Source organism: Gallus gallus, chromosome 4 (assembly GCF_016699485.2).
Source record: "Gallus gallus isolate bGalGal1 chromosome 4, bGalGal1.mat.broiler.GRCg7b, whole genome shotgun sequence".
NCBI classification, from domain to species: Eukaryota; Metazoa; Chordata; class Aves; order Galliformes; family Phasianidae; genus Gallus; species Gallus gallus.
Genome location: NC_052535.1, coordinates 29,285,351 through 29,297,466, shown reverse-complemented (window position 1 = coordinate 29,297,466; position 12,116 = coordinate 29,285,351). Strand labels below are relative to the sequence as shown.

At 40.7% G+C, this 12,116-nt stretch overlaps 1 protein-coding gene across 4 annotated transcripts in view; it reads left to right on the top strand.

Annotated features, from left to right (window-relative positions):
• The window catches only part of TBC1D9 (TBC1 domain family member 9), a 43,758-nt gene extending 34,855 nt beyond the window's left edge, over window positions 1-8,903 (top strand). For 3 of the 4 annotated variants that reach the window (XM_015276688.4, XM_004940948.5, XM_046940474.1), the window contains 5 exons: window positions 2,983-3,048; window positions 4,283-4,369; window positions 5,387-5,461; window positions 5,597-5,697; window positions 6,650-8,903. In XM_015276688.4, coding sequence (XP_015132174.1) covers window positions 2,983-3,048; window positions 4,283-4,369; window positions 5,387-5,461; window positions 5,597-5,697; window positions 6,650-7,375 — 1,055 coding nt within the window. In that variant the 3' untranslated portion in view covers window positions 7,376-8,903. The remainder of the gene's footprint in view (window positions 1-2,982; window positions 3,049-4,282; window positions 4,370-5,386; window positions 5,462-5,596; window positions 5,698-6,649) is intronic. The other variant, XM_015276687.4, reaches the window with a different exon arrangement.
• Window positions 8,904-12,116: the final 3,213 nt, after the last annotated feature.

The following is a 12,116-nucleotide window of genomic DNA, read 5'->3' as shown; positions in this document are numbered from 1 at the left end:
GCCCAGCTGTAGGTCTCCCTTAAAGTAACGGTGCTTTATTTTGCTACTGATGCTTTCCCACCTTTCATGTGGCCAAGCAAAGCCTGCCTCCTTTAAACCTGTGAACATGAACTCATCTAGAAATCCTTACGTTAGGATGCAGTCTTATTTTTCCTGCTTTAGCAGCAACTGTCAGTGTTAATATCAGTGACCACATCTGTATCTGGCTGAAGACCTTTAAAAGGGGCAAGAAGATGGTGGCTTGTCTTCCACAGACCATGACAAATGATCTGGCATGCTCTTTCCAAATGGTCTGTCAGTGATTGTTACTTCATTGTACTGCTTCCTACTACCAGTACTTTGAGGGTAGGATTCCATTTTGCTTGGAAACCCAGCTGTGGCCAGAACAGCCAGCAGTCACCAAGCATTACTGAAGAGCGTGGGCTGTGATGGGATTGTGCCGAGAGTGAGCTTGCAAGAATTCTATATGAGAAGAAGCTTTACTGAACCCTTTACAGCTATGCCCACAGTGCAGCTGATTTGTTGCTATAGCTCTGTTACAGCTGGATGCAGTCTCTTATAGGTGGGCGTGGTCCCATATCACTGAAGAGCTAAGAACTGGAGATACCATCTGAAAGAGGTGATGATGCATGAAAGATTAATTCTCAGAGAGAACTTCTAACTTTATAGAACTTCTCTTTTGGCTACATTTTGTAGTTAAATTAAAAAAGGTGTCACATCTCACAGTGTATGCAGCGAGGTCCTACTTGTATTACTTCTGCAATCGATAACCAGGCCTGCGGATTAAGAGAGAGAGTAGAGTAGAAGTAAACTGAAAAAGGAGAAAATGATAATGCTGGTTGGATAGGGAAGTTGAACGTCATTAATGGACAGTGTGGCCTATAAAAGTCTCGAGGCAAAATTTCAAGAGATAGAAGTCAATATTGCAACAAAGGGAATGGGTGAGCCCCAGGATTAAGAGTAAGCAAGATGAGGCAGCAGCTGTCTCTTCCTCACATAGTTAGGTTTTAGGGCTGGTAGCCTGCACCTAGGCAGGAGCATCAACTGCTGCTTAGAAGCACCTCAGTCAATGAGAGGAAAGTGAGACTAGGAGCAGAATGTGATGAGTTTAGAAAAAGCTACAGGAAGCATGAGTTAGAGCCACAGAAAGCTGTTGGGATAGGACATGAGTGAATTGTGTATCATCCTTGCACCACCCATTTAAAACTTATGGATAAAAACTGGAGGACTATCATACAAGAATTGCATCCCAAAAAGATGAGGTTTGTTAAACATTATTGAAGGTTGTAAGGCCTCTGCCTCCAGATTGCCAGGAAGGGAGTGTTCCTGAATGGAGCTAAGGAAGGTCTTACCACTTCCTCAGTGCTGTTCATGGACCTTTGGCAGCAGCATCTGTTCTGCTGTTTGGGGATGTAGAGGGTAGAGGCTGGACAGGAGGTACTGTGCTCTCTAGGCTGTCTTATGGAATGACCCCTGTATCACAGTGTGCAGGTCAAAAATGATGTCCTGAGCTGAGGCATCCACCTGTGCAAAGGTCTCCCTAACTCCATAATAGGGACACATCTACCAGAGGTCTGTTTCTGTCTCTTGTCTTTATGGCTGTAGACTGATGTTATGTGGGGATAGCCCAATGCAGCCAACTGCCAGGCAGTTCCTGTAAGTTACCAGTAAGCTATTTGTCCCTTTGCAAAACTGTCTGACCTCTTCTGGGAGAGGTCCGGGGGGTTGTCTCTGAGAGCATCCAGATGACAGCTTGTCCTGCATTCTGTTGTCTTCATTCCTGTATGTTCTGAGGAGAAAAAGAGCCTTTCAATAGGAAGCACACAGACATGTTTCAGGAAAGAAAGCAAAAAGCAGTGCTGTTTGAGCTTTTTCGATACTCATTACATCTGGGGAGATGGGCAAGAACAATCCTACAGATGTCACCAGATACCCCATACCCCAAATTCTACTCTGAATGCATTTGTAGCCATTGCTGAAAGACTCAGAACTGCAGCCTATTCTGTGCTTGAGTTATTTCTTGTTGCTTTTACCAGTGTGGCATATCATGTGGTACTTGGGTGCATAACCTAGGACAAAACTTCACCAGAAAAGGAAGCATTTGCATAGTGTTGTGGCCCTTAAAGAGAAGGGACCAAGTTCAAAGTAAAATGACTAATGTAGATGCACCAATTTCTTTGGCTTGACATCTGTAGTTATTGCAGTCTTAAGTTTAACAGTGGGCTATGGTAGTATTCGCCAATCCATACTTTGTTGTAGTTTGCATGGCAGAGGTAGGTTGACGCTGTAAGGTAAAATAAACCTGTTTAACCTAGTTAATTAATGTTAATTCATTTATTTCTGAATTACATGTCATGAAAAAGATGATTTATGAAGAGGTCTGATTTTAGGTTACTTTAGTGCTTTCAAATGAACTAACGTCAATTCCCTTATTACAGTAGTCTACAGTGGACTGCTTGGATTTCATACAGCTAATTTCAGTCAGGAATTGAGGTAGATATCTATCACCAGAGGGTATTGCATAAATAACAATTTAGCCCTTGGCTAAATAGTGTTTGTGTTTGCTTGAATGTCTTTTTTTATTACTATTTTTTCTTCTTCCTGAGAAACGTTCTAAGTCATGTGATGCTTGAAGTCCGCACAAAAATGCCATCCTAAGGAAGGTCTCCTGCTAAAAGTTTAGTGGCAACATGGTGATGATGGGTTATTTTTGAGAGTTATGAAATAGTCAAATAGCAAAGGACCTAGTGCAGAAGTACAGCATTTAAAGTGTTCTGTGTTTTCATGCTATTGATTCATTTCTACTGCAGACCATATGATTGTAGAAGTCAAATAACTGCTTTCTGATCTATTTGGGGCTGTAAAGGGGGTGCAGTGACGAAGCTGCAGAATGTAGCAGCTTCTAGATGCAATATTCTAGCAATAATAAATAGAATGGTGTTGAATACTGAGTATTAACATATTGTATACTATGCTGTTTAGGTGCAGCATGCCATGGCGATCTTACAGAGAAGCTAAAGCTACTGTATAAAATGCATGTTTTGCCTGGTAAGTAAATTATATTAAAATAGCTGTCTTTGTGGCAAGAACTGAACTTTGGACCAGAGTTGCAAACAAGCAGTTGTCACAGCTACAATCAATTTGTAGAAATCATTTTATCTGTGCAGTGGTAAAATAAGAGAGATTTTGCCTTAGCCAGATGATTTAGAAAGCCTGAAAGCATCATCTGATTCTCTTATTTCTCCTGTCACAAAAAGGCCATTGACACGGGTCTCTTGCCAGTTGAGCTGCGTTTGGTGACTTCTCCCATGCAGAACAAATAGTGTTCTTCAGTGTTTGTTACCATAACATATTTTATTTAGCAGTAAAGCCAGGTCAAAATGTTCCTAGGTGACCTGGTTACTATTCTGTCTCCAGGCTTTCTTCTCAGGTTCCCCCCTGGATTGGTACAAGTATTTCCAGAAAGATACTTCTTGATTGTTTTAAAATCCAGATCACTTTTACAGATGTTCTCCAGGGAGCTGTGCAAACAGTTGAACTCAGCTAAGTGAAAAAGACATTTTAGGGTGGAGAGGGGACGGAAACCTCTCAGAACAGTTTTGCCCCCTGAAGAAAACAGTGAGCTGGAACTGTATGCTCTCTGACTTGTCTAAAGCCTGTCATAAAGTACCTATTGCTGTCCTCGCTGAATCTGTGATTTAATTATGTTGCACTTGTTTGGATGCTTTAATTTGCACTTTTACTCTTCTGGTAGATGCATCTAAAACCTGTGAGAGGACATTCACCTACATGTGCTTTGAAAGTGCGTGTCCTTCGTTGCTCCCAGTTGGGTTTACTTGGAGGTCAACTGGAGTGATTGGCTAGCTTAACTGAAAAGGGAACAGTTGACTTTACTGAACAAGAAGGAATCTAGTTCTAAGAATGCAATTTCTGGTATTGAGGAACTTGGGGGTCTCATGCCAAGTTACAACAGGCTGTTTCAAGCTAGCATAGGTTCACATCCTGCTTAGGATGCCCTGCATGGAAGAATGTAATGGAAGTTAGACATGGAAACAAGCCAGCTTCTGAAGGCAGGTAGTTATGAGAAGCCAAAGAGAGGTGGATTTCAGAGGTGGAAGGGGTGACAGTAAAAAGGTGGTACTGGATCCAGTTGTTTCATCTCCCATGAATTGAACCTTCACATCTTCAAACTATTATTTGCAGAAAATGAAATGGAATATGTTATAGTTTTTAATGGAAGCGTAGAGTTTTTAATGAAATGGAGTTTTGTGGTATTGCTTAGATCCATCCCCTGAGCAAGAGGAACCAGACTCTGCTTTTGAAGCCACGCAGTACTTTTTTGAAGACATCACACCAGAATGTACGCATGGTAGGCATCTTTTGTCTTGAGTATGAAAATACAAGGTAATGCACTTCAAACACCATGTCGTCTTAAAAAGTTACTTTTTCATTGGATCAAACTCTGAAAGTGATCTATTTTCTGTAAAGAAAAGTATGGGTCGCCTGGATTGTGCACTGCAGAAATACTCTCAGAACAATGTAATCTATGTGTTCACTGCAGAAGTAATCCTGTGATAAATTGAGCATATATGCCCTCATGGAGAATGAAAATACATATATTGTCTTCCACGATGCATTTGGATCACAGAACATGGGAAATTCTAATAAATAAATAAATAAATAAATAAATGGAGCCAACAGATATATCAAAATGTAGTTCAGTAGTCTGAAATCTTTTTGTAGCCTAATGAGAACATCTCTCTCTTTCTCTCTCTCTCTTTCTCTCTCTCTCTTTCTCTCTCTCTCTTTCTCTCTCTCTCTTTCTCTCTCTCTCTTTCTCTCTCTCTCTTTCTCTCTCTCTCTTTCTCTCTCTCTCTTTCTCTCTCTCTCTTTCTCTCAACTGTGTTGTCTTAAATGACATTCTCTTCCTTGGAGATATGTGATGTTAAGTTTCCCTCTGATTTAAGAAAATATTATCCATCCTTCAGATTACGGAGGGAAGGAGTGTTGTTTGAAAATACAGATAAGAATTGATAGAGCAGAGATAGAAGTTTTAAGTCCTAATAGATAAAACAGGATGCTTTAGTATAATCACCAAACATGAATCATGCTAGAAGCTGTTTGGTAGCGGTAACTACCAAAGAATAATCATTGTATTACACAAAAAATCCAAGTATTTATATTAGTAAGTGTAATTGTAAGCAATTACTAACTATATGGGATTTGTCAACAGACTTGAGAGTAAATGAATGTCATGGCTAATTTCTAGCATTTTTTCTCTGCATTTTCAGCAAAGTGAACATTCTTTATTTTATACTGTACACCTGAAATCTATTTATAGGTGTAAAACCACAATGGTCTCTCTCCCCACCCTTCTATTTTCTAGTTGTTGGTCTGGACAGCAGGAACAAACAAGGAGTAGATGATGGATTTGTTACAGTGAGTCTGAAAACAGACAAAGGTATGCACGTTGTCTCCCTCTGAGTTACATCTTTAATTTCTTGACAAGATACTCCTTTTGGAAATGGAAAAAGGTATTAACTTAAGGTTTCTTCATGGACTTTTCTTGCATCTCTGGGTAATTTGTTCATAATAGGCAAGAAGAGTTCACAAGAGAATCGAAATTATCTGAGAATGTGGAGCCAAGAGAATAAATCCAAAGCAAAAAACTCAAAGGATTTGCCCAAGCTGAACCAGGTACTTCTGCTGACATTTACGTTTCATGAACTTTCAACTTTGCTTTTAAACATACTTACAAATGTTCAATAGATTAATGCTGAGTAAAAGTTTTATTTTGAGGCAGATATTTTTTTTTTTTACCAACGCAGCACTCAGCTGAATATATAAGTTAGTTGTCTTCAGCATAGTCGTAGCCAGCTCCCAGAGCATCATGAATGCGAGATGCATACATATAGGAATGATAACATATTATTTAGTCTTGTAGACAAAGGGTGATATGACACTGAATGTTACCAATGACTACGGAACACCCTGAATACATGCTACCTGAAAGAAGCATTTTGTGTTTTCTAATTTATACTGTCAGTCTCAAATCCATGGCAGCTAGAGAGGGTAAAGACGTATTGGAACAGCTGTTCCTTCCAGAGTTTATAGGGAAAGTTCACTGTAGAGCAGCATTTCTTTAGGCAGCCCTAAGCAAATCTTCTCCTTCCTATTAGTCAGTTTTGAACTTTGAAAGGTTTGCATTCGACTGAGTTGCCACTGCCAATTAAAAGAGCGCTAAGGTCACTTCTTTCATTCCTCATTGCTTCTCACTGGTTTTATCAGACTGCTAGTCTGCATTACACTAAGCATTCTTCCAACAAGAAAAGGCACCAGAATGAATGCTGTGTCTCACTGCACACCCTCTGTTGCCCTCCTCTGGCTGCAGAGAGAGAAGTTTGTCATCTGTTGGAAGGAACACACAGTAGTTTAAAATGTTTTAAATAGCTTTGAGAGAGGCAACGTGTGGCTGTCCAATAATGGAAAATGCTTTCTAGGCTCTACTCAGAGTATTTTCAGTTTCAGTTTAATCTCATAAACTATTGTCATGTTTCTATTCCAAACTTCTTTTAAACTGATTTACTAGATCTCAGTAGCTGAATTTGTTTCCTGCTCTCTCAGTAATGCTTCCTCTTTCTGTTTGTAGGGACAGTTCATTGAACTGTGCAAGACAATGTATAACATGTTCAGTGAAGACCCCAACGAACAAGATCTGTACCATGCTACTGCTGCTGTGACAAGCTTGCTTTTGGAGATAGGTGAAGTTGGTAAGCTCTTCTCAGTACAGCCCACAAAAGAGGCAGACAGCAGCAGTAACAGTTGCAGCAAAGCTATTCAGAGCGAGCTGTTTCAGAAGAAAGACAGCCAGCAGTACCCCCTTGAACAGCACAAGACCTTCCAAGGCAGCCTGGTCACTGACGACGAGCAGGCCATTTGCACTGAGAGCACCCTGGGCATGCAAATGGAAGACATTAAACTTGAAGACTCTTCTCCCAGGGACAACGGAGCCTGTTCTTCCATGCTCATTTCTGATGACGATACGAAAGATGATAGTTCGATGTCCTCCTACTCGGTGCTGAGTGCAGGTTCGCATGAAGAAGAAAAGCTGCATTGCGAGGACATCGGTGAAGACACTGTTTTAGTACGGAGCAACCACACCACTTCTCTTCATAGGAGCACTAGCATTGACAGGGACTGGGCCATCACCTTCGAACAGTTTTTAGCCTCCCTTTTGACTGAGCCAGCGCTGGTTAGGTACTTTGATAAGCCTGTGTCTATGATGGCTAGGATTACTAATGCTAAAAATGTCAGGATGATGGGTAAACCAATCACCTCGGCCAGTGACTATGAAATCTCTACTATGTCGGGATAAAAGGCAGTGGGTTTTTTTATTTTTTCTATTCTGTATTTATGAGTACCTGGCACAGGCCTTGGTATTTTCAAAACATCATTGTTTTCACTAATGTGAAAATGTTGGGGTGCATACTTAACTGTCTTGAAGTATAATCACTCTTTCTGTGGGAAATGTTACACGAATGCAAATTTTATTCAAAATACAGAAAAAAATATCAGTTGTCAGTGAAGTGTGTGTATTATTAACCTTGCTGTCAATTTTAAATGGTAAAGATTAGTTCTTCTAAATGTAAACTTAACGCCAATGTTTGTGTGCATTTTTAAAACAGACATATGCAGAGATCTGATTCTTGAGGGGAAATATTAGAAAAAAGAAAAAAAAAAAAGAGGTAGTACCTAAAACTTAAAGGGACGCTGTCAACCTGAATAGGACTTCACGGTGAAGTTATGTTCCAGGCATCATCCCCGCAGGATAACTTCATTGCATATAGCTCTTTTTTTTTTAATTATTATTCCCAGAGAGAATAGTATTTTTTAACGTATGCTTCATTTTCATTTTCCAAGTACATGCAAGATCAGTTCAGTGATGCCTGCCTGGGGCCTAACTTCCCTTGCTTGAGAATGGTACACTCAAAAGTAGAAAGGGCATCCCAAGTTGAGCTGGCGCATCACGTAAATGCTGTTATGTATGATGATTTCTGCTCCAACAGAACACAGAGTCCATTTGCCTTTGCCTCGGTTCAACCACCTCCAGCTTGACCAAACCCAGCAGAGGGACAGCCCTTGGCCACCAAGGGAAAATCTCCATTGTGACCCTGCCCGGAGCTGTGCTCCTAGCACGTGGACTTGGAAGCCTTGCTGCCATTAAGCTCCAAAGATAGTGTATGCAGGTACCGAAACAGATTGGTGGAGTCCCTTAAAAATTGAGAGATGTTTTTAGAAATAAATTTTAAAATCCAGAACACAACGTATATAGTTGGATCTACAGCGTATTTAGCTTAGCTTTTAAAACTAACCTTTACCACCAACTTACTATATCCTTGTTAGATTAAGAAGTTAAAAACCTGTATTGCATAAGTCTTCATTTACAACAGTGTAAAGTAGAGGTAATGAAAAAGCTGCAAGATAATGTAACTGAATGTTTAAGTCTTACTGAGAACACTGTCACTTTATATAAAATGAATAGTATCCTGTATCAGCTTACTGAATATGTTAAAATGCAAACTGGAGCACCTGCACTTTCAATCCTTGCTTCTTTTATACAGATATTCAGGATTTTTTTAAATTTTGTTAGCTGTTTTATAGTTCATACTTGTTCAGTTCAGGATCATGCTTCTATGCCTAATCTTTCTTTGCTGTTCTGACAATATTTTCTGTAGAATACTGTTAATTTTTTTATACTCCTGTATATTGCAGCCATGTAACTTGCAAATTTTTAGCAGAAGCTGTGTTTTCTTTTTATTTTAAAAGAATGCTTTTAAACTGTCAGATAAAGTGGTTTTAAACCACAAATAGGTGATGTAAACAAATAAAATACACTGCACAGATCTGATTTTTAATATTAAGTCACGCTGGAGGGAAAGTAGGTGATGGGGTTTTATTAAAGAGGCAGATGACTTGAATTCTAACACACCAGGCTTCAGAAGGAAAAACGTTGGCCACTTCTGTTCCTTAAACACTTGCACGTGTTTAATTCTATCTGCAACAAGCAAGCAGTCCACGTGGGCCTCTCACACTGCAATTCCATGGGACACTTTTCCACGTTAGGCTCACATTTGGTGACAGCAGTTGCTAATCCTTCCTCACAACCCACAGGTATTTTGTTAAGCGTCTGTGTTTTGCCGTAGCTTGGTAGGCATGCTTCTACACTTGTCAGTATTAAAACACTTTTCATAGGGTAAGCTGTCAGCCTTACAACTGTGGCAGTAATAGAAGCAGATAATATATATCAACTCTGTAGATGTGTATTTATTTTTGAAATTTACCATCTTGCCATTTGTGTATATATGAAGCCTCTTGATTTCTGAGTGCTTTGAGTTAATGGCCATGCTCTCATAACCCTTATCCCAGCCATTTTAGCGTTAATTTAGGGAAAAATTGGAATTCTGTCCTTTCTGTTTTAGCTCTGTAGAGCCTATGTAACAATACAAAAAAGCAGTAGGCCTGTATATGAAAATATGCAAGTTGGTTTACACGCGTATCAAATCATGATGTTCACGTGAAGCTGTAGCCACCATTTTGAAGAACATGGCTTCACGTTTTAACTTCATGTGCTAAGGCCAGAACAGAGTGCGTGATCATAAATGCTTAGCAGGCAGTACATTGCCACAGAAGTCTTCAGCACTTCCTTAAACGTACTCAGCCTTTTTCCATTTGTAGAACCCCAGAATACTTCAATGAGTGTGTCGTGTCAAAGTGTACTTATGCATATCAGCAATCTGCCACACACCCCAAGAGCTGTATGGACTACAGATGAAGTACACTTCATCCTACAAGAGTTTGCCAGTTGTGCTCTACCCACCAGGACTGGCAGTATAGCAGCAAAATGGCTTCCCTGTGACAAGAGGAGGCATCCACAAGGATCACTCCTATATCCGTAGCCATTTACAGGGTGACTTCTGTTTGTCTTTCTGCATAGCCTTCCTCAGCTTTATGAATAACACAACCATCTCAGCGATGCTTTTAAGTGTGAACCGAGTCGTCTTTAAGAGTTGCTTTGCTCCAGGCTGCAGCTGGGTGAGCTGAATTCTCCAGGCATTTTGGTATAGGCTGCTCACCTGATGGGGCCACAACCCATGGCTGCCTGGTAGGTGCTTGTTTAATGGCAAGAGCTGCTGTGACCTGGGTGCAAGTTGGTGAAAGTTACTGAAGTTCAGCTGACCAGCACGCAGTCATGCAAAGACCTTCAAGAAAATGTGAGTGCATATTTGAAGTCTTTTGTATACCTAGATACGTTGTGTAAGCAACTCTCTTGACTGATACCTTTTGAGATACTCTCTTGAGTCTGTGAGCAGTAGAGTTGAGTTAGGTCTGTTGGTCTCACAGCTGGAACAAAAAGGAAGACCTTCCTCTTGAGAACTGAAACTTGTTTCTGGATGTTGATGCTCTGCTTGTCTGGTTCAGAAGGAGCCTAGTGGAGGGGGGGATGCTGCCAGCCAAGTGACAGACAGTGGAGCCATGAGGGAGTGAGACTTCCTTGCACGCAGCTCTATTTAAAAGAGAGGGGAAGCTACAAAGAAACATTCTTCCATCAAGTTTTCTTCCAATCTATCCTTCAACTTAGTCATATACCCATAGTGCATGAAAGCTAAATGGTGCCTATTTATCGCAACTTCTTACACCTCGTGAATTCTGGGTGTTAGAGGTAAGGGCAGTGTTTGTTGGGGCTCATAAAGGTTCACTTGACCTGTGTTTTTGGCAAGCAGATGGACACCTCATGTATTAAACCTACTGAAAACTAGACATTAAAATGGTTCGAAAGAGAAAAGCACCTTCAGGGGTTGGATATAATGGTGCTGGCTCTTCTGTTACAGTGGATGTTAGCTGCCACGTGCTGTGTCACATAGGAAGATAGCAGAGGCCAGTGTGGTGTGTGTGGCGTGCTGTGTAAGAGGGCTGTGGGAGAGAAAGGAAATAGCCTTGGTGCAGCTGGTCAAGTAAAGAGATGGTACTTGTGTTGGGTAAGCCGTGCACTATGCTGGGTACTTGCTAAGCTTCTGTGTCCCTCCTGTCACAGGTTCTCCATTATTAGTAACTGTGCAACAACGTTTTGAGCCTGGGATAATTGGGTCTCATGACAGTAGGTGTGGTACAGAAACAAACAAGAAACTGTTGGGAAGGGTTTAAATTCCACTGGGATACTTAAAGCAGCAAATTAGAGGTAGTGCATGAGCACAGTAGGCCTACGATACGCCTAAATGAAGAAGTCATGGATCAAAAAAGGCACCTGTAGCTGTATTGGTGTAATACAGGCTCACCAGTTCTCCCATCGAGCTTGTGTCGGTGTTGTTGAGCTTCAGTGCCGTTTCTCTGTTGGCGTCCTTCTCTGTGAATCTCTAAATTGGAATATATCTAACAATAAAAGAAAGCAATACATGCTTCTACCAGTAGTGTCATTGCAGAAGTGTGTTTCTGTGCTGGGTATACAAGGCATGAAATAAGGGAAGTTATCTTTAATCAAAGTGCAAGATGTGATCAGTAAGTGGTGGTGGGTAACCTCCCAAAGCATGTCCTGTTAGAAGGTGATTTACCACTGCTTCTCTTTTCTGGAGTGCTCAATATCTATCCAGATTTCCTGAATATCTGCTTCCCCACCCCATTTTCTAAAATAACTGGTATTTGAGTTACTGACCAGCTTGACAGTTGAGGTTTTGTTCATTTTGAGACTGGGAGAGTGCAGAGCTTGTTGTATGCTGCTGAATAGAAAGAGAAAAAAAAGACTGAGAGGTGAAGTGGTTAAAATTCTTATACGGTAGTACTTTTGTACGTTAAAAGAAGCATTTGGTCTCCAAAATTCAGAAGTAAAAGCAAAGGCGGAGTGAAAAACTAAGTGAGTTATTTAACAAAGCCTCTGTGAAGATGACTACGTGGTGAAAGACTGAGGTTTGGGGAGCAGAGAAACCAACCAAGATTAAGTTTGCCAGAGTTCTTCCAGCTGTCAGTTTGCTCCTGGAGCTTTGCTCTCTCTTAGCAATGAGAAGGCTCTTCCTAGCCATTAAGACAACATCCCTGATATGTTATTTATATATACATATATGCCT